Consider the following 22,795-nt stretch of genomic DNA (forward strand, 5'->3'; position numbering starts at 1 on the left):
TTCGCCAACTGATTCCGCCTACATTTCCGAAATAAAATACTACACCTACATAAAAATATAATTAATTTCATATTAAATTCAACTGAATGATTCCCTGTATATTTTATATTATTTTAACATCTCTTACACACTTTTATGGGCCAATTATCAGAACAACAAGGATAGGTTTACGACAAATAGTTTTATTTTGAAGTCAAATTATTCTAGTTTACAATAGTTCTAGTATATTGATGATGAAGCTGCTGCTGCTGCTGCAAGACCGTAGGAGTCATTCGCGTGCCTCCCCTCGCTGGTCGAAGATGACATCATCTGCAAAGTGGAAAAGAAATACCGCCAGTGCAACAGGAGGTACTGCTGGTTGTAGGCCTACTGGGCGTGGAACTCAGCTCTCGAGCTCGAACCTTCATCACCGTGGAACAGCAATTATAATGAGGGCATTATATTGTCTTCCTTTATTTGTCAGCAATGGCACAAATTGGATCTATGTTGCTCAAAATGACACTTGGGTATGCTTTTAATTTAATAACAAATAATTATTAACTAGAGCAGTTTTCCCCAACCTCTGGCACCACACAAAAAAACAAAAATATTGATCATGCCTGAAATTACTCACAAAATACTATATCCTGTGAGACATTGGTCCTGTTGGGATCTGCACAGCCACAGTGGTTGGGAATCACTAAAATAGGGAATACAATTCTTTCGAAATTGCTTGGTAATGCTTTAGGACTCACACTGAACTGTTGAATGTGAGACACGAAAAAGGTATTAATGGGAAATATAAAAACATACCTATGAGATTATTTACATTTTGCCCCATCTTCGGGTATATTTTATGATAATTAATGAAGTGGTAAGAGTTAGCTGTTAAGCAAACAGCTCATTTATAGTCAAATAGCAAAAGTGAGAAGCGAAAGTGTTAAGGGAGCTTGATAAAGATTTTACATTTATTTCATGCTCTGTAGCCGCACACTATTTCAAATGAGAATTGATAAAATGCTAGCATACCAACAGATGTAAGATAGCAACCTGAATAACAAAAGTGCCAAGATGATTTGATAAGGATTTTACAGCATCTCTTCTATCAGGTCTTATTTTTAATGACAACTTATAAAATTCTATCACGATAACAGTTGCTATGCTACTATAGCGCAAAAAAAACAACCACAGAAACAAAGGTGCCAAGAAAGTCTTGCCCTGCTAAACTTTAAATAGAACTGATTAAAAATACTATACTAGCAGGTGCAATGCTAACATATAGCAAATAACAAATGTGGAATAAATATAACAGCCCAACGAGACAAATGGGAAAGTTGTGATTTATTTCTAAAGAGGAACATGACATCATTCACATTTCAGTCGGCCTTATTTTGTATACCAAACACCACCTTCCCAAACAAGCACTTATGGATAAGAAAGATAAAAAATAAAACATTTTCCGCACTGTTTAAAAATATATGGAGAATCTAAATAACGACCGCAATGACACAAACAATAGAGAGGTATACATTACAGTACATTTAAGGTCATATTTCTCACATGGTGTGATAATACAAACGCTTTAGTCATCTTTTCATCTATTCATAAGGCATATGTGTGAATTTTATCACAGCTTACTATACCAAGACATTAATTTGATCCTAAAATAAGAAGAAAATAAAAAAAACAATGATTCTGATCCTTCATGCTTAACATGTACATTGTCTGCAGTTTTCAACAATAAAAACGACATCATATGTGCAAACATTCTTCAAGTGCTGTCCTACCTTCATCACCAATAAAGACGAATACAGACTGATAATGATTATGTGGCGCAGGAACAGGTCCATTTAATTCAACCCCATGCTCCTTTTTCCCCCCCACGTTTTCATTCCATCCTGGTGCCAAGAAGGCATCTCTTTGGTTTCCTCACATTCTTGACGCTACACAGAGGCTACAAAAAGGGAAATCACATTTTGTGCGAGGTGTGAAGATGCGCAGTCCATGCTGAGTTTTTAAAGTTGCTGCCCAGCCTTGAACATAAAGAGGAAGTACTACGCATTTTTGGGGGTGGGGGTGGGGGGTAAATCTCACCAGCAACCGTCATCGAGGAACACGGCTGGCAAATTTCCTGTTAGGAGTCGTAGGAAGTGTAGGGTCCAAAGATCTAGAGGTGGATGAAGGTGCTGCTCAGACCCGATTCTTCATCCAGGGGTCTGGGGGTGTTCTGTTTTTGAGCTGGGAGTTGTCACGTCTCATGTCTCGGCCTCGTGTCCTGCCAGTGGGACAACGAAGACGGTGATGTCGTCGCCCGAGCCCAGCCTGTCGTTGGGAAGCCGCCAGCCGCGCTCTTTCAGGACTCCTCGAGAGCGCATCAGCAAGTCCTGTGCGGCCAGTGTGTACCTGCAGAAAACACACATCTTCTTTTTTGCCCAACTCTTATGCAGATATGCCCCTCCCACTTTTACTGGATAGACTTTCAATGGGACGCCTGCTCTAGGAGTTTTTTTTTTTTGATGAGTGGTGGTAGTAGCTATCAAGAATAGAGCTGAGTTCTCATGACTTAAATTAAAATCACAGCCACTAAGACACCCTCTCACCTTAACTCTTTGACTGCCAGACGTTTTCAGAAAAGGGATGCCGTGGGTGCCAGCCGATTTAAGCATTTTTGACTGATCTTTCAAGGTCCACAGAAAATTATGTGTTTGGACTATGGAAACACACATACTACCAAATGAAATATTGGACTGTCATTTTTCATCAGAAAAAAAAAGTTTGTTTCTACCTTATTCCGTTTTTCAGTAATCAACAATAGAAAATGGTTAGTTTCACCTCTGTTTTGAAAAAAAAAAAAAAAAACGTATTTTAACGTCTTTGGCACTCCTCCATAGGATTTTACTAAACGTTATTTAACGTTTTTGGCAGTCAAAGAGTTAACCTAATGATTACCTCATGGGGTCCGAGGGATCACAACACGCCAGGTAAGCCGAGACGGCGTCCGCCACCTCCTTGTCCGTTGTTACGTCCCACAGTCCGTCCGTGCCCATGACTAGGACGTCGTCCGGGCCGTGTTTGTTGTCGTCAAAGTCGTACACCTGCACCTGTCAGCGAGGTGTATTAATTCACGTGTTATTCCTGATATATTTATGATACATATTAACATTACAATTCCACATGATGACTAGGCTAAGTGCAATTTCTGCAGAAATTGCGTGGGAATGCTGAAAGCTGAATGCTTATGAAGTAAATTGAAAGATGAATTATGTGAAAATTACAAAGTATTAATTGTAGTTGAAAGATAAATGAATAAAAAGAACACTTGAACCCAGGAGGCGTGAATTTTTGAAGCAAGTTGAAATTTATATGGAAAAATGTTATCTGAAAGTACCCCCCATTCATTTAGATGGAAAAGTGGAACTAATGATATCCAATGGAAAGATGCAGAAAAAAAACTTTTGGAGTATCAGCTATAACTTGATAATGACTTTTTTTTGCACGGTCTGGAGATTCCCTTTCACGGATGACCTGCTTTATTGTTTGTGTTTTCAGTCATTATCTTGCTTGGTGATGATAATATAACACTTAAATAAACCTTTGAAACTTTTTACTGCAGCAAACAGCAATAGATTATTGTGGGAAGGTTCATCAGTGAAAATCAATCTCCAGAACGTGTAAAAAAAAAAAGAAGTCAATATCGAGGTATAGCTGATACTCCAAAAGTTGTTTTTTTTTTTCAAAATCATTTTTACAGTTTGTTTGCTCACCTCAGGGACGCACGAGAGGAAGGGCTTGATATAAATGTTGGAGCTATACACCTTCAGGTCGTGATCCCCCAAACCGCGAGTCACTCCGATAGTCGCCATGACCCGTGCCTGTTTAAAAAAACAACAACACAGAACTAGTCACTTAAGTTAGGCACACACACATACACACCCTTAATCGTGTGTACATAAATGTATCAATTTTTCTCCCCAACTTTTGACCAAAGTTAGCAAAGGCTGATTATCAGATGCCTGTTTAAAATTACTCTAGGTCAGGGGTGGCCAAGTTCGGTCCTCGAGAGCCCCTATCCAGCCTGTTTTCCATGTCTCCCTCCTTTAGCGCAGCTGAATCGAATGATCAGCTCATCAGCAAGCTTTGCGGAAGCCTGATAACGATCCTGATCATGAATCAGGTGTGTTTTAGTGGTGAGAAACATTGAAAACAGGCTGGATAGGGGTTCTCGAGGACCGAACTTGGCCACCCCTGTTGTGTGAGTGTGTTTTTTTCTCCCCTGTACTGATCTGCCCTGTCAGGCCAGCAATCTTTAATGTAGAATTCAATCTAAAATGTATTTTTTTTTCCACTGTGGCACAATGCTGCCAATCACAGGACAGTTTAGGTACTGCAACAGACATCTGGTTTGTGGAAATGACTGTAGTGTAGAGTGGACATGTGTGTCAAGTGCTGTGTTGGTCCTCTGAAATACACAAACTATAAATTAGCAGTAAGCACATGCTGATTTTGTCCCCATTATGTGAGGTATATTTGGCATATTTGAAAAATCAGTTACAAATCAGTGCGTGGACCAGGATTGGTTGAATGATCCACTGTTGAAGGGAATCCATTTACGAAGGGTTATGAACGTTCTCTCAGGATGGCGTGAAGATGAGAAACAAAGGTTGCAGATTCATATTTAAAGATCGCAGGTGTCAAAATGTGTTTCGAGTCGAACTGCCTGCAAAGCGCCCAAGACCCGAAAGTGCCGGATCTGCATCTTACCTTTTTACCTTCTCCATATATGAGAGGAAATTTCAGATCCTCTTCAACGATTGTCTTGTAAGCCCTGCAACAAAACAGCCCCCAAAATGTCAAACGTGACATATTAGCCTCCTTGTTACACATTTCTCAACCAATTGAAACCAAGAGATATTTTAGTGTTTTTGTCCTGAGCTATTCTTAACCAACTAAGGACGCTTTGTGTCAACACTAGTCATTGTTTTACAGATTGAATGCATTCGTACGCGCAAGTGAACGGATGGAAATTGGCAGCAGTTAGTCGAGCATAAATTAGGGAGTTTACCAGCCACTCATGGTGTGGTCTCTGTAGAGCATCTTTTTGCCCAGCTCGCTGTGCTGGATCCTGCGCGGGAACTCAATGTGAGTGAACTCGTTGCCCAGTAGCTCAGGCCTCAGGAAGCCCTGCAAACACACCAACAACACTCATTGCAAACGGTCTTGAAAGTCCATTCCGTTTTTTTTATATATTTTTTATTGCGCTTGCCCTCATTATGGTCGACGGTGGGCTGGAGACTATGTCAGCTAACTTGAAGCGAGAGGAGGGGCACGCCCTTGATTGGTCGTCAGTGAATCACAGGGGTCATATAAATAATGAACTAGAGGTGTCAAAATTGACTCATTCACTGCCATTGACGGCTATAGACGTCAAAAATTCATTTGAACTATTTCTATTAGTTTAACATTTTTTCCACTTTTGTTCACAAGAGCATGAAAACCTAGAATTCTTTTTATTGTACATTTAGAACAGATATCAAATTTGTGATTAATAGTGAGTTAACTAGTGAAGTCATGCGATTAATTACGATTAAAAAATGTAATCGCCTGACGTCATATCATTTTTATAATCTTTTCTTTTTTCTTAAAATTTACATTTACATTTTTGTTGGTAATTAACTGCATGACTTCAATAGTTAACTCACGATTCATCACACATTTTATTTCTGTTGTAAATGTACAATAATTTTTTTTTTTGATTTTCATACTCTTGTTAACAAAAGTGGAAAAAAATGTTAAACTAATAGAAATAGTTCAAATGAATTTTTGACGTCTATAGCCGTCAATGGCAGTGAATGAGTTAATAATAAGCGGTTCGGAAAATGGATTTATCAAATTTATTGACTATTTTAACAATCGAGTAATCATTTAGAGCCATTGCTTAACTCTTTGACTGCCAAAAACGTTTAATAACGTTTAGTAAAATCCTATGGAGGAGTGCCAAAGACGTTAAAAGACGTTTGTTTCGAAACAGAGGTGAAACTAACCATTTTCTATTGTTGATTACTGAAAAACGGAATAAGGTAGAAACAAACTTTTTTTTCTGATGAAAGATGAGAGTCCAATCTTTCATTTGGTAGTATGTGTGTTTCCATAGTCCAAACACATAATTTTCTATGGACCTTGAAAGATCAGTCAAAATGCTTAAAATCGGCTGGCACCCACGGCATCCCTTTTCTGAAAACGTCTGGCAGTCAAAGAGTTAACTTATGCCTCTCAACGGTGAATATTCTCTGATTTCTGTAGTCCTTCATGAAAGCAGACTGATTACCTTTTGGAAAATGACATTTGCAAATATCTATTTTTTACTTTGGAATAAAATAACTAAACCTACTGAGTAAAAAAAAAAAAAAAAGAAAACAGGTGAATACTACATCAATCCCTTTAGTGCGATACAATATTATGAAAAAATACCAAATAAACAATATTGTGTAAATGAACAGTAATCGGTCAAGCAAAGAAAAAGCATGTAAACTCCACACAGGAATCAAACCCAGAACCTCAGAATTGTGAGGCAGAAATGCTATAAATCCACCATTATGTCCTTGGAGTTAGGAATAGCGATCGTGTTTTGAATCCTCAAAGTCAAACAATGGATCATTCCTTTTGTATTTTCTTAATTAGCATTGATTATCAGGATTTTAGCATGGTGGACGAACCTCACAGTTCTGTGGTTCGCAAATTAAAATCTGACTCTAGCCTTCCTTTGTGGACCTTTATTTTTTTTTCCCCTGTACTGCGACTTTCTCCATCATTTTATCATCATCATCATTCAGCACTCTAAATTGTCAACAGCTATTAATGGTTGTCTATGGCTGACAACCAACCAGTCCTGGGTATATCATGCTTCTCTCACTAATAAAAAACAAGTCAGATATGATATAGATATATGACTCCAGCTCACCCACTAACTAGGACAAGTACAAAATAGATGGATGGTTTTATTTGTATGTGCTCATTACAAATAAAAAGCCAAATGGAGGTTTCAGATTGAAGAGGAAAAAAATGGTTTCAATAGCGTATCATGACAAGACGATGAGTACCAGATACTGTAGCCGTTGTCTCTCTGACTCGGGTGTAAACTCGTTGGTCATGGGAACAATTTCCTTATTCTGGATTATTATAGCCCTGCAGTGACAAGAAGTGCAATGATAAAACTTTTTTTTCTTCTTCTTTAAGCAACACATTTAAAGAGTACAGTCAACTGAAGGACCAATTTGGAGTACAGTGTGAGGAGGCTGCAGTAAGCAAAAAAAAACACCAGGGGGCACATGAAGCAACCATAAAAGAGGTATAGAGCCTTTTGCCTATTATGTCAACAGTAACTGGTGCATTTGAAAAAAAAAATAGTATGAACTATTTGTGATAAAGATATAATAAAACATTACACTTAAAAGGCACAGCAATGGGTAATCCCTAAGAGTGGCAGGTGCAAACAAGCATTATTTTCTGTAAATTTGTAAACGTTATAGTTCTTGATATGATTTTGATAGCATATCACAGTAGGGATTTAAGAAACGACACTCAAGATACAAACCACACGGTTTGATCTTACCTGCTATCGCCAGCATTAGCCACGTAGAGTTTTCCCATTAAATGTATGGCAGCTAAGGCACAACAGCCACCAGAAATGGCATATGACGCTTTCTCCTTTTCGATCAGGTCGTCCTGAAAGAAAAAAAAGCCACATGAGAAAAAGTCACGGCAAAATCTCAAAATGACCAACTTTGACACCATTCTCCACCCACATTAGATGGCATAGGCAAAAACAAAAATTAGGTTTAGGTTAGCTTAGCATATTAGCTTAGCATTAGCTTAGGGTGGGGTGGGGTGGTGGTGGTGGTGTGTGTGTGTGTGGGGGGGTTAGTGTTGGAACGCGGCCGGAAACTGCGCTGACGTGTGAAACCCGTAAGTCCGCCGCATTTATCCCGTTACACTTGAATGGCTTTTTGATTATCTCCATATTGACCCATTTTGTTATTTTTTTCTCTCATCTGCTCACCATCTGCTTGAACGCGGTCTCAATGACGCCCATCACCAGGCTTTCCAGACTGACGACCTTCTCCATGTGGTAGCGCACGGCGCAATCGCTGACGGCGTCAGGTTCCTCTGACTCCTGCGCCGCCCCCTTCTTGATCTCGGCCTGGTAGGGGCTGCCGTTCTTGGCCAGGCAGATGGGCGGCGGCGCCCCACCGTGGTTGTTCAACAAGTGGAAGATCTCGCCCAGCCGGTCCCGGATGAGTCGGTGGAGCAGCTTGGAGGCCATGATGGCGGCACCAGAACCGGCGTGGCCGTCAAAGACGCCCCAGAAATAGAGGGGGATCCCCGTGCCATCCTGACAGAAAAAATGCAAATTCCGTATTTATTTAAAAAAAGTTATTAACTCATTTACTGCCATTGACGGCTATAGACGTCAAAAATTAATTTGAATTATTTCTATTAGTTTAACATTTTTTCCCACTTTTGTTAACAAGAGTATGAAAATCTAGGGGGGGAAAATATTGTACATTTAGACCGGATATAAAATTTGTGATTAATCATGAGTTAACTATTGAAGTCATGCGATTAATTCATGCGATTAATTCCAATTAAAAAATGTACGCCCTAATTTTTAATAATCTTTTCTTTTTTGAAAAAAAAGATTATTTAAAAAAAGAAAAGATTATTAAAAATTAGGTCGTCAGGCGATTACATTTTTTAATTGTAATTAATCGCATGACTTTAATAGTTAACTCATGATTAATCACAAATTTTATATCTGTTCTAAATGTACAATAACAACTTTTTTCAAGTTTTTTTATACTCTTGTTAACAAAAGTGGAAAAAATGTTAAACTAATAGAAATTGTTAAAAATAATTTTCGACGTCTAAAGCCGTCAATGGCAGTGAATGAGTTAAGATGCTGGAGATAGTTGACATCCATTTGCCCATATTTCTAGTTATTTATATTTGTGTTATCACACTTTTTTTGGAGTAGAAGTCTTGAGTGACGGGATGTCTTTGGATTTCTGGCTACACAGTCGCCCCTCAGTGACTTTGCCATCAGGACAACACAGTGTACACTATAAATGATGAGCGAGCGTCGCTTGCCAGACTATTGAGCTCACGTCCCGCCACTCGGGCTCCCGATTGGATGTTGTCGCTGCAGTTTTGACTTTGGCTCACCCCGTTGTCCTCCAGCAGAGTAGAGTTACGCTGTTTGCCGCTGGGCTTCCTGACAAACAGCTTCTCACAGGAGGCCTGGTCCTCGTTCAGCATGCTTTTGCCGGCGTTGATCACCCTTGGTGCGGAAGAGCCACAAGTTAGCCGCATGAGACGGAATAACAAAAATGTTTGTTTGGCTTTTTTTGCCCGGCCAGGGGGGAAAAAGTGGGACAAGCTGCGGATACGTCCCACAGGGAACTTGCAAAAGGGATTAATTATGAGCCTGTGACTGCATGCAGAGGAAAATGGCATTAAAGTGGAGAGTTGCTTGGGCTTCTGCAGCATCGTTGGTACCCTGCATGCATTTGTGCAACAATGCAGAACTTGATTACTGTGCAGTGATTTTATTACACAAAAACCTGTCAGTGACAACACAAAAGTTATCAATGGATGGAACTCATTCATTTAGCTTTACATTTAGTTGAATAAAATAAAAGGAATTGCTGTATGCCTTGAGATATGAATTTAACATTCCGTTTTAACGTTCCGTGACCACGTTTATAATCAAAGTCAACGTTCTCCATAGACAAGCATGGGAATGCAATTGATCCGTTCCAGCAACCCCAAAAACATCAAAAAAATAATTCTAGAAATGTTTTTCCCATAAGAAAAACTGCACTGAAAAACACTGTACTACAGCGGACCCTTGCACTACACTTTCAATTGCTTTAGTGAACAAACAGTAACAAATTAAACAGGTAACAAGGCACACATTCAACATGCAGACTGGCTAATGGTTAGCCCGTTAACCGCCACCTTAAAACCTGATCTAGCAATAATAGTCAACTGCACACACTGTCATTTGGTGACGTCCACATCACTCACCAGCCCAGGCCCCACCTTTTAAAGCACTTTTTAAAGCCACATAGGATGGTGATCCAAAGTGGACAAGTACCTGAACCTCAGGTGCATATTTTGTTGCTTAGCAATGCAAAATAACATTATATCTGATTGCTCAATTAATCAAATGGATAGGATAATAATTAGAATAATCAAATCTGAAAATATTACTACTGCAGGTCATCTTTTGTGAAAAGTTACATTTTTGGTACAGTTCTAATAGATCTCATTAATTATATTGTATAGGTGTATTGTAGTCACTGTCAATTACCTTTAACATCACATTTGCACTTCAAGCCTGTTGCACAATTCTGCTAATTCATGTAGAGAGCGGATTATGAATATTCACTCATGTGAGTCAAACCCAATGAGACAAGCAGAAGAGGCGAACCTGTGGAAGAACCCCAAAACATGCAAACGAAAGGAAGCTCAAACACAACCTCTGACCGCTCGCTATCCAAATAGTCACAGAGAGGCCTGATATGGGAGAGGCCAAAATGGACAAATCCAACAAATCTGGATTATATTTTTTCTCTCCAAAAAAGAAAAAAAAAAAACGTTTCACCCTCCTTTCTAATCAGTTGAAAGCAGAGGACTGGCACGGCAGGGATGGTGCACATTAGTACTAATGGCGAGGGAGACTTAAATGTCTCATGATTGTCATTTCAACTTTGCTTTTAAAGCCAAAGCATGCTGTCCTCTTTGGCATGCAACCAGCACAAAGAGATTGCTTCAATATTACAAACGGCACACCCCCCCACCCCCCTTGATTTCGGAGATGATACCGGCTATAACTGTGATAATTTGATCACGATAATCGTGATGTGAATTTTGAAAAAAATGCTATTCCGTCGCTTCAGTTTTGCTCCAACAGCGAATCAACATTCAACTAACAATCAGTAACTAACAATAAATCAATAAAACTAGCTCAGCTTTCAAAATAATTTCTCTCACTCGTGAATCACCGTTTACGTTCATAAACCCAGCAACCACGCGAGTCACGCTTGTCACATGAGCCCAGTCAGCTTTTAATCAGATCTCACGTCAGCGACGTGGGATGATGTGAATTGAAACAACAAACCAATGACCGCACCTTGTGACCACAAACCATGCCTGAGTGACGCTTACTAGTCCAATTCTGTGTATTGGAACCAGCAAAGAGTTCAACAGGCGGAAGCTGAAGTGCTCAGTGAAAAAAAAAAACCTGCTTGCCTGAGGTTACCAAGAATTTGTAGATGTTGCAATACATAGTATGTGTCAACTTCCTGCTTTTTCCCACTGAGTGGAAACAGTTTCCATGCCGGAGTAGAATAAAAGTTGCATCTTAACTTCCTATAGCTATCGTCATGTGGTTCAGTGAAAATACAACCTATTCATGCTTCACTCGTCACAAATTCACGTATTGTAAATGCATATTTCTGGTGCATCTTTAAGGCTGCTCGAATTGCTACTGCCTCGTGTGGCCGAATAATGAAACTGCACACTCCCTTCTTCATGTGGACGCTGCAAACACTCGTACAAACACAACTTTATTACTGAAGACTCAGCACAGAGGCTGGAATTGTCATAACCAATTATCCATGTTTAGAGAGCTAAGAAAAGTTTTATACAATTATTTGAGAAACTTTGTAGGTCAACAATATATTTGACATGAGAACATTCATTCATCCGCTAGCATGCTACAGCTACATCATCACTGAGCAAAATAAGGCGACATTTAGCCCGAATGGAACGCCACGAGATCGCACATGATGTCACATCCGCAGACAGAGGATGGGAAATTCGAACCCGAATCCAACCTGAAAACTATTAGCCAGAGGCTTGCAGGAGCACCCATTGTGAACAGCTAAGGTGTCAATCTGCTAATTAGATGATGTTTGAGTCATAATTGGTTAAATAAAAAGGCTATTGTCAAGATATTTTCGGGCAAAGTCCTACATTGACGAGTTTTAATTATAATCAATTACTGATAGCTGGTTGTGGCCAATAATAGTGCATCCTATGTTGTCTCAATTACCTCATTATTTGGTTTGAGTCATTAGCACCATAAGTTGTTTTTGACACTTCCCCATTTAACCTCCCCCAACAAAAATAAATTCCACTGAATTTTGTATGTTGTATTACGTTGATGTATGCTGTTAGGAATACTATTGGTCATCAAGCTCCCACACTAAAAATAACTGCAAGAAGACATGCAAACAGCAAACTATGCTAGCTTGCTGACAGGGTGGACATTTTTGGCTAACAGCATTTAATGAATGAGCACAAGGTGAACCTTCAACTTTTGAACCTCACATTTGCCAAAACTGGTGAGTTTTTGGGCATGCTGAGGTCCATAAAATAGGCGCTAACTGGTGCTTGGGCACTGATTATAGCTCTCCATTTTTATGAACTATTCATTTAATAATATTTTATTAAGTATAGCACTGCATCATACTGAAAGCTATTTCTAATCTGATGGATTCTAACTCTATTTTTGAGACACATCATATTCTGGCATGCATTGTTCAACTCTTTTTTGTTGTTGTTGTTGTTGTTGCTCTTTTAGGCCTATTCCTTTTTCTAATGTTTACTAACATACCTAATGTATCCAGCGGATGAATATTATGACCCAAAGCGGATTTCAACACCGTGCATCCTGTATTCTCGTTTTTGTTGTAATACAAAGTAATTACCGGGGGGATTAGCTTGAGCCATTTCAGTGTACTGACTGTAATCATTACATCCAAATTAATTAAAAATGATGGAGGAAAAAAGGACAGGCCAGTAAGACTTATTTTTTTTTTGCCTCTTTTGTCTGTGTTTCTTCTTGCACTTTTGCAGGATGATCCCAAAGCCTGGAAACGACGTGCCTCTTCTGTATGACCATGCAGCAAATAGACAAAAGCATTTTAGACTAAGTGCACTCACGTGGGTGTACTGACGTCCAATGTGTTGGCGCATCAAGTTAGCATTGATTAAAAGCAGCTCGATGGCAAAACGTCAAACTCATTGTGCACACACAAGGAGCAACGGAAGTGTCACAGTAATTAAAGTCACTAAGTTCATTACAGAAACTTCTCTCGTCCCCAAACGCAAACCCATTGAGACTCTCTGCATGACTAAGCGTGTTTTTGTTCCCTTGCCTCAACATCCTCTAGTGCTTTATATCGAGCAAAACAGACACATCGGCAGTAGAATGTGTGGAGATTTTTTCCACAGCAAGGAATGTTTCAGCACCTTCTGGACTAAAGTGGGTATTCTTCTTAACTCTTTGACTGCCAAAAACGTTAAATAACGTTTAGTAAAATCCTATGGAGGAGTGCCAAAGACGTTAAAAGACGTTTTTTTTTCAAAACAGAGGTGAAACTAACCATTTTCTATTGTTGATTACTGAAAAACGGAATAAGGTAGAAACAAACTTTTTTTCTGATGAAAGATGGGAGTCCAATCTTTCATTTGGTAGTATGTGTGTTTCCATAGTCCAAACACATCATTTTCTGTGGACCTTGAAAGATCCGTCAAAAATGCTTAAATCGGCTGGCACCCACGGCATCCCTTTTCTAAAAACGTCTGGCAGTCAAAGAGTTAAGTATAGTGCTGTGCAGGTGTGGCAATAGTTTAGTTCAGTGGTCCAATCAGCGGTCTGAGGCTCGGTAACAGTCCATGGGCCATTTAGTACCGGGTCATACTGAGAGGACAAATTTTTATTGATTTATGTGTTTATTTATTTACAATTGTGCTAGAAAGTTTACATCTTAAGAAGACAACGGTAAATGTACAAGATAAATAAATATATATATATATGTTTTGATTGTTTAATAAAATCCTATCTTAAATAACAATATGTATTTTATTTAAATAGAAATGTTGGAACTGATATTTTATTTGGTACAATAAATACATATTACCAGACTGTACGCCACAATTAAAATGACATACATGATTCTTAAATTAATTTACACACATTTGGGAAAGATAAGTTTATATTGCCCAATGTGTGCCTATTGTCAGTAAGACGTTGCATTTTTTTTTAACGTATTGAAGTATAATTGATAGGCTAACAACCGATAGATTGATCAATAGATAGGTAGGTAAATATATTGACCAATTAGGGGCGGAACCAAACCTAGTAGAACCTGTGCAGTGTAACCTGAGATTCTCTTGAACATACACAGGAGGTCCTTAGGGCATCAAGATTTACAGCAGAAGCCAAAGAGTAGAACCTATACAGCAGAATATGATGGTGGATTCTACATACAAACTTGGGCAGAAACTATACAAGCCAGACCAAAAGAGGTTACGACTGGATGTCAAAACCTTCAACCTACACAGCAGAACCTAAGGCTAGAAAAAATACCACAAAAATAGATATAACCTGTATCGCAGAAGTTGAAGGAGAGAAACAAAAGAGCAGAAGTTTAGGAGGTGTATTTTTGGAGAAGATGGTGATGCTAGATCCTACATAGCAGAACAAATTTCCCCTCCTCTTACGTGGGCGTGGCAATCAGTGGTACTTCAACTTTGAACTTATTCAACAAAAGCTTAAGGATCAAACTTACAAAGCAGAAACCAATGGTAGAACCTGGGCATCAAAACCTGAGGGTCGAATGGTCCTACAGCAGAAACTGAGTGCATCAATATTTACAGCAGAAGCTACTCAGTGGAAGCTGCACAGCAGGAGCTGAATAGCAGAACCTCTGCAGCACAACCAGAGGGGGCCAGTGCAGCAGCATTTGGTTTTAATGCCTGCTGCAGATGCGGCAGCGCTCTGTGAGCTGCTGAGCATCCTGCACTAAAGCACTTGCCACTTGCAAACGTCACGCACGTTCGTTCATGACGTGCGTGTGATTAAAGCGCCGCAATAACAAAAAAAAAATAACACAAAGAAACCCCCAAATGGACGCCAGTCGGGCACTCACTCGGCGTATCCGGTGTGCCAGGGCAGCCTGCTGCCTCGCTTGAGCGTCAGCACCGGCCGCGAGGCGTGCTCGGTGGAGTACTGCAGCAGCTCCGGGGTGAGCTCCAGGAAATCCGGGCGGCCGTAGGGGAAACGCGGCGGCAGGCCGTCGGCTCCCCCGGACTGCGAGCCGCCGCCTCCGCCTCCGCCGTGATGGTTGTGATGGTGGTGGTGGCCGTGGGGCATCATCCCTCCCACTAGCGTGGACATGGCGCTTTTCACTTTGCTGATCATCGTCGGCATCGACTCGCGTTGCGCACAATAAAATAAAAAGAAGAACATAAAAAGGAGAGGAATCAAAGGATTCGCGCTAGAGAGGCGAACGGAAGACGCAGCCGGTGACGACGAGCATTTCAGGAAGCGATCTGGCTTCTTTTTTTTCTGCTTCTTCCTCCTCTGAGCACCCATGTGACGACCAGGCGGTGTTTGTCTCATTCAAAGCACCGAGAAAAAAAAAGGAAAGAAAAAAACCTTTACTGGCTGCCAGTAATCCTGCAGCACAAGTCTCCACACAAGCATCCTGATGCTTTTGAACGCATCACGCACATCCTCCACCTTCATTAAATACATATGTAAACATACCGAATGTTTTCAGATTCAGATTTTGTTTATATGCTAATCGGAACACGCACATTGGATTCGTTTTAAATCCCTTGCAGACAGTGTTTTTTAGAGCCAAAAAGAATTGTTGATGTCCCAATATTTATGATTGGACTGTACCTGATTGTTGGGTCCAACCTCAAATCAATTTGTCGGGCCTGTTAAGGATCCCCTCTTGTGAACAGTCGTTTACCAGAACAAAAGATACACCAGTCTAGTAAGAAGCATAATTATCTATTTTAATGGTTACTGCAGTGCGGTTATTATTTTACAATATTTTATTTGTATTCTTATGTTTGTAGTTTGCAACATCTACTGATTTTTTGAATATTTTGGTTGCCCTTATATTTTGTGTGCTAAATACAATACCCACATAATAATACACTAACAAATATTACTCAATTGCAAGTCAATAAATAATACAAATAGACAACTAAAGCATATGTGTTTACATGTGTGTTGATTATTGAAGTCTACATAGTAGCTGGTAATGGCAAAGTAACAGGAAGCTATATGTGCTTTATCTGCTAGGCCACAGTCCACCACTCATTCTTATCTATTACTCTGATGTCAGCTGTAAAGTTCCCTTTAAATACGCAACTATTTGAATATATTGCAAGAGACAGTTGTTATTGTGACCCGATCTGTCATCAGCCACAACATTCGGTATACTCGCAGAAGTTGTTTTTATCCAAATGTATTTCATTTATTTCCACACATTTAAATGTTTTTTCTTCATGTATCTATTTTATTTTATGTGAGGAATTGTGAGGGATAAGCGGTTTGGAAAATGGATGGATTGATGGAAGTATGTTTCTTCATGTTATTTCTAGCATTTTTATATATTTTGTTTTTCTAATACAACATTATTCTGTGGAGGCAGCAAAGGGGACTGCAAGATCACAGCTTGCACTTTGTGGGTTGTCCACTAGGTGGCGTCAAAGTATTACAAGTGCATGGTGCGTGATGCTGCTTCCAAAAGAAGTCCACACTGATATAGAGTTTATGCGTTACTTGTAATGATAGTGGCTACGGTTTAAATACTTAAGTAAGTGTAGCAAACAGTAATATAACAGGAAACGGCAGAACGATGGGTGCATGTCTTGCTACACAATTCAGGTCGCACGTTCAAATTCTTAATCCTCTTCTTCATTAACAGTGTCTTAATAGTCATCGTCGGAACCGTCAACGTTGGCTTGGTCATCTTCTTTGTCATTCTCTTTTTCACAGTCATGATCTTCTCCATTTTTGTCACTTCATCACCTTCTCTTGTTTGTTATCTTCGTTTTCTACCCTACTGACTTCTTCGTTGCTGTCTGCTTCTTCATTGCCATCTTTTGCTTCGTCTTCCTCGTCACCGTCTATGCTATCTTTGTCAACATCTTCTTCTTTTTTTCAGGAAGCGATCTCGCTTCTTTTTCTTCTTCTTCTTCCTCCTCTGAGCACCCATGTGACGACCAGGCGGTGTTTGTCTCATTCAAAGCACCGAAAAAAAGTATAAAAGTGAGATAATGCGGCTTCCATTGTGGCCATCTTGTACTTTGTCTTGTCAGTCTGCGTGTTTGTCGTCGACATCTTTCGTCATCTTGTGCTTCTTTGTTGTGTGTCATCATCTCCTATTTCAGCTGCCACAATTCATGATGGCTTTTGTAATTTATAGTATTTGTGCACTGCTGTCAGTGTCCATCACCTGACTCAACCTCAGTCTGAACCAACATGGTTCCCTTTGTTTGAACTCGCCTTTGATTACAGCTGTCTGCCCTCTTTAGAGAGCCGGCCAAGATGGCCGCTCCTTTTCGGGCGGGCTCTTGATGAAAACACATTAATGGCTCTTGCGGGACGGAGGTCGGCAAAAGACGCGGTGCGTACGCACAGCCATAAAGCCTTGATGTAGCGGCCTCTAGCCGAGTGTCTGCGGCGGAGGAAAAATAACTGTCCCGGCGGCTGCGGACCTGTTGGACTAACGGGGGGCATTAAGCGCCGCTTCCTCTGCATTATTGATGGCTCGCTCCAATCCTGAGGCCATTATGCTTCCTATTTTCCCTCTCACCGTAGCTTGCCTGTCGTCCCACATGTCTTCAGACACACTTTGGCAACAATGAAGGCAAGCGAGGGTTCAGAGGGAGGCTTCGAACAGCTCCCTGTGGTGTGCTGTTATTTTGAGCTGAACCGCCGCAATCAACGTCCGCGCCGCATTCACTGGCAATCATATCGCAGATAAATGAATAGAAACGGCCATTCATTGTAAGCGTTTACATACAATCTACACTTATTGACAGAGTTGAGGTAACTCAAGCTTTTACAAAGTACTAATGTGCCTTAAAAGGGAAGTCAATCCCCAAATTTTCTTTACAATATGTTGTTTGAGCCCACACTAGTCCAAACACAGCGTTTTGATTAATAGTTATATGAATATAGCAACAAAATTGAAATATTTTGATCTATGTCAAGAGGCGGCCATTTTGTCATTTATTGGCGACTGAAAATGACAGGGCTCAGGTACAACCAATCAGAGCTCAGCTCAACTGAGAAGGTGTGGCAATAGTTGAAGTGGCAAAATGGCTGCCCCCTGAGATAGATAGAAACGGGTGGATTTTGCTGCTTAACTCATATTCCACACGTGCAATATTAATCAGAATGCCGTGTTTAGGGTAGTAGGGCTGCATAGAACGTATTGTAAATAAAATATTTGGGTTGACTTCCCTTTTAAAAGGCTGAGTGAGGTGGGGTGGGCCAAGTTTGGTTTTTAAAACGTAGTGAAGGCCATTTGTAAAGGTCTGGTAAAATAAATAAATAAAGTAATTCAAAATAAATGAATAACTAAATACATAACATGAGCAAATAACATAAAAAAATATATTTTAAACCTATCTGTATTCTTCGGCTTGAGACTTAGCAATGTTTATTTATTTATTCACTTACCTACTTCTTGTTATTAATTTATTGATGTAAATTTTATTGACTTGTCTACTTACTGACAATGTTTGTTTTGTTCTTGTTTTACTTATCTTTACTGCATGACCGATTTCTGTTCCATCATGTCCAGCACTTTGCATACAGCGATGCTCGTTTTAAAGTAATTTATAAATAACGTTGAATTGACTTGAGTAAATGCCACAAGATGGCAGCAAAATCCCGTTTGTCCTTAGCTCACTTCAACATAGCTCCTTGGCACCAACATGTTACAAGATGGCGGAAGAGCAATTGGCTGGTAGGACTGTGGTGGCATCTTCTGGCATCTTAGCTGTGGAAAAGTTCCACAGGAAAAAAAACACGGATAGGTTAGTTTGTTAATCGTGGATGAGGGATTACTGTCAAACTTGCAGATGTTATTTCAAGTGTTGCAAACACAACAAATGGGGTTCAGCGACCGAGGCCTCTCCTGTCCTTTCCGACGCCAAAGTGACCACAGCTCCGTCGTGACTCACCTCGGCCGCCACATCCGTGGTCGGAGCGCTCAAAACAAAGAAGCGGGCGCCGGCGGCGTCTGCTATCTGCGCCCGCACAGCTTGAGACTCCTCACCTCAAGGCCGACCTCATCCTGTCATATGATTTAATGAGCGGCGCTCGTGTCACAAACTACGGTGTCAGGAGGATGACGAGACGGGTCCGCACAATGCGCCAAAGATTAATGAGGTCATCTCCTCGCTCTGTGAGCGCGTGACAGAGAGGAAGGAGGGAAATATGATGTCTTTGGGGATCATATAATGACGGACATAAATAGAATCAAAAGAGCAGCTTCCCTATTCATAGGCAATTATTGAGGCGTGTAGATTTAGAACCGCGGCCCAGTGTTGGTTGCCGTATATCATCACGGGAAATCCTGGCTCACCCGGGTCAATGCTAATGACCTGACATTCTTTGTTATCCACCCTCTCGGGATTTGTGTATTCGTCCTCGTGTGTTTCCATTCAGGATGATTACCTTCCCACAGGGTGTGAGCATCCAATAAAAAGCAAATCCATGCTTCAAAGTATGATATTGATTAATAATATGTTCTACTGCTAGAGTGATAGCTAATATAGTGCGGATTTAACAACTGTGTCCTGTCGGTGTCTGCTGTCTTCCATGGATAGATAACAGGTTCCCCATGTTTAACTCATTCACTGCCATTGACAGCTATAGACGTCAAAAAAAACATTTTAACTATTTCTATTCGTTTAACTTTTGTTTTTCTCTTTTGTTAACAAGAGTATGAAAACCTAGAATTTTTTTAGTGTACATTTAGAACCAATATCAAATTTGTGATTAATTGTGAGTTAACTAGTGAAGTCATGCGATTAATTACAATTTAAAAAATGTATCACCTCTTGCCCCAAATTTTTACTAATCTTTTTTTAAAAGGAATTTATGGTCGTGAATGAGTTTTGGGGAAGTCAACACCCATTTTTTGTGACAATAATATGTTCTATGCAGCGCCACTAGTCTAAATATGGTATTCTGGTTAATATTGTGTTAGTGGAATATGAGTGAAGCAGCAAAATCCAGCCGTTTTTATCCATCTCAGGGGGCGGCCATTTTGCCACTTGCTGTCGACTAAAGATGACATCAATGTTGCCCAGCTCTGAGGTAACAACCAATCACAGCTAATCTTCAGAAAACAAGGTGATCTGTGATTGGTCGTCGCCTGAGCCCTGAGTAACAATGATGTCATCTTCTGTCGACAGCCGGTGGCAAAATGGCCGCCCCCTAAGATGGATAAAAATGGCTAGATTTTGCTTCATAACTCATATTCCACAAATGTAATATTAATCAGAATGTCTCGTGAGGTCACAAATAACATAATATTGTCGGTTGACTTCCACTTTTAGTTTGTTATGTTATGTTACAGTAAGTTCTGATTTCATATGAGGAGGTACAATACATTACTGTCCGATATTATGATCTATCATGAGGTGTCATCTACATTACAGTGCAAAACTTTACAACTCATTATGGAGTATGACGCATTGTTATGATATGTTGCGACACATTATTCTGCATGGCTAGATCATAAAATACAATATGAATGCAATAATGTAATGTAAGATGAGACTGATGGAATGCAAAGTGATAAAAGTTGAGCAAAGTTCAGAGAGGATGCGACACAAAAGACTCATTGTTCCCCGAGGGTTTTGGTGCACTGAGCACGTAGAGAAAAGCGCAAGCGTGAGAAATGGAAAAGAAAATTGCCATGATAACAAAATTAGTGGAGGGAAGAGTTCCTGGCGCTAATGCTGGAGGAGAGAGATGACCGTGCAGCTTCCGCTGTGGAGGCTGCGTGGTCATGAAATCAATGCTTGAAACAACACTGTGAAAACGCTCGACCTCATAGAATATTCAATATCGAAAAAATAATCACCACATTATTGCTAACCTATCAGGGTGGTAATAACCTAAAGCGGTTTAAACATTTTCTTTCCTGAGAGATTATTTTGTGGTATTGGTCTGTATTGTGGTCTGTTCAGAATGATTTGTTCCCCCCTCTCCGATGCGATACGGTAAAACACTATGTTACAATGCAGTACAACATGTTACAATAATAATATGTTACAATAATTACGAAGCACTCCATTGCGCTATTACATTAAAGTATGATTTGTTATTTGGTGCCGCATCACACTAATTTTCAATAACGTATGATATGCTTTATACAATACAATACTTGTGATGTGTTATGATAACACTGTCACGGTATGTCACATCATGAGGTGTATCATGTCACTTTTTTTAATATGATACGCTATGCTATGTTAGACTATATGTCACAAATTCACAATACGTTGCGATACATGACATTGCATTACAGTACAGTATGAGGCAGTTACAGTATAGTTTGTCTGCTGCAATGTCGTAGTTTACAGCATGATACGTACGGTATGATACGTTTCAAAGCGTAACATTACAACGTTACAATATGTATAGGCTACATTTTCAACATGTTACATTATGAGATACCATACTTTATGTTGTTGTACAGTAGGCTACCAACCGTAAATGTTACAATACATCATTACAGTGCTAAAAGAATACTAGGCCATTATTTTATCTTCTATACATCCTCAGTTGACCAGATCAGGCAACATTATTAATGTAATAATGTATATGATATTTAGTTCAGGTTTGAGTTTTTTCTGAAATGAAAATGAAAAAAGTCGGTATCAGAATGCGACTGTATGATACGTTCCAATGCAATAAAGGTGTCTAGAATGCAATAGTAACTACAGGCAAGAAAAGACACTATAGGATTGACCAGAATGTCTCACGTCTCATAGAAAGTGCTGTTTCACTCACCCAAACAATGTGAAGGTGTTGCCACATCCTCCTCCTCCTCCTCCTCACAAGGCGAGTGAGGTGAAGTCGGCTCCCTCTCTGACGTCGGCACAGTACATCACCACTGGGGGGCGCTATAGCACCGGCGCAAACGTTCCCTGCTCCTCCGCGGCACGGAGCGACGACTCCGGCGTCACTCATCCACAAGCCCTCGGACGCCGCCAATCTAAATCATCCTTCCGACCAGAAAAAGACGCAGCTCAAAAGAAAATACAACCGCAACTGCTACACAGAATGGAGGATTTGTATGTTAAAATTTGTTCTAGGGGGGGAAATGACAGACGGTAGAAAGCATGCGTGACGGCTCGGCGTGTGCGCAAGACGCTCGGAAGCACCCGAAGATGAGAACTTGAGGAGCCGCAACTTTTATCGACTTTCAAGTCCACTCGCTGCTTCTCGCCTCCATCACACTTGTGCGGACCGGGTTGGATTGTTTGCGCGCGTCTGGAGAACAAGACAACACGAAACTGTGTGAATCTTTTCATATGAAGGTTATGTTTTGTGGAGCCGAGGGGAAATTGCTTTCGCTCGAACAAGAAGACGAAGAACACGATGTCTGGCTGGGCTTTGTGGTTGAAAATGGAGAATAAATGAAATCTCGGGATTAATTGACAGCACGACGACAGGTAGGAAGCGTCTCGCTCTTAATTGCAATGTATGAAGTTCGTGCATGTGCTATTTTTTATTTATTTATTTATTCTTAGGGATATGTCCCACAAATAAACCAATTCACCCACAATATGTTGTCTATTCATAATCATGAATCCAATCATGACGCGTTGTCTTGAAACGAGCATCTTCACGTCATTTTGGACGCACGGAATTCTCTGCTGTCTTGCTTGCACTCCATCCATGTTGAGTGGATGC

General features: G+C 40.2%; 2 protein-coding genes across 3 annotated transcripts in view; one reads left to right on the forward strand and one right to left on the reverse strand.

Annotated features, from left to right (window-relative positions):
* Positions 1-1,303: 1,303 nt before the first annotated feature.
* ppm1j (protein phosphatase, Mg2+/Mn2+ dependent, 1J) lies at positions 1,304-22,041 on the reverse strand. Of its 2 annotated transcripts, none has more exons than XM_077572305.1 (10): positions 21,890-22,041; positions 9,199-9,313; positions 8,036-8,368; positions 7,589-7,701; positions 7,077-7,161; positions 5,042-5,160; positions 4,741-4,804; positions 3,744-3,851; positions 2,929-3,080; positions 1,304-2,382 (listed from the first exon to the last, which is right to left on the reverse strand). In XM_077572305.1, the coding sequence occupies exons 2-10, from the start codon at positions 9,289-9,291 to the stop codon at positions 2,235-2,237; spliced, it is 1,215 nt and encodes a 404-aa protein (XP_077428431.1). In that variant the 5' UTR covers positions 9,292-9,313; positions 21,890-22,041; the 3' UTR covers positions 1,304-2,234. The 2 variants fall into 2 exon arrangements, with proteins under 2 accessions (XP_077428431.1, XP_077428430.1); XM_077572304.1 differs by lacking the exon at positions 21,890-22,041 and adding an exon at positions 14,979-15,496.
* Positions 21,990-22,795, forward strand: part of tafa3a (TAFA chemokine like family member 3a) — an 84,078-nt gene continuing 83,272 nt past the window's right edge. The window contains exon 1 of the mRNA XM_077572329.1: positions 21,990-22,554. The gene's annotated coding sequence lies outside the window, so the exon portion shown is untranslated. The remainder of the gene's footprint in view (positions 22,555-22,795) is intronic.

This window comes from Vanacampus margaritifer, chromosome 8 (genome assembly GCF_051991255.1).
Source record: "Vanacampus margaritifer isolate UIUO_Vmar chromosome 8, RoL_Vmar_1.0, whole genome shotgun sequence".
NCBI classification, from domain to species: Eukaryota; Metazoa; Chordata; class Actinopteri; order Syngnathiformes; family Syngnathidae; genus Vanacampus; species Vanacampus margaritifer.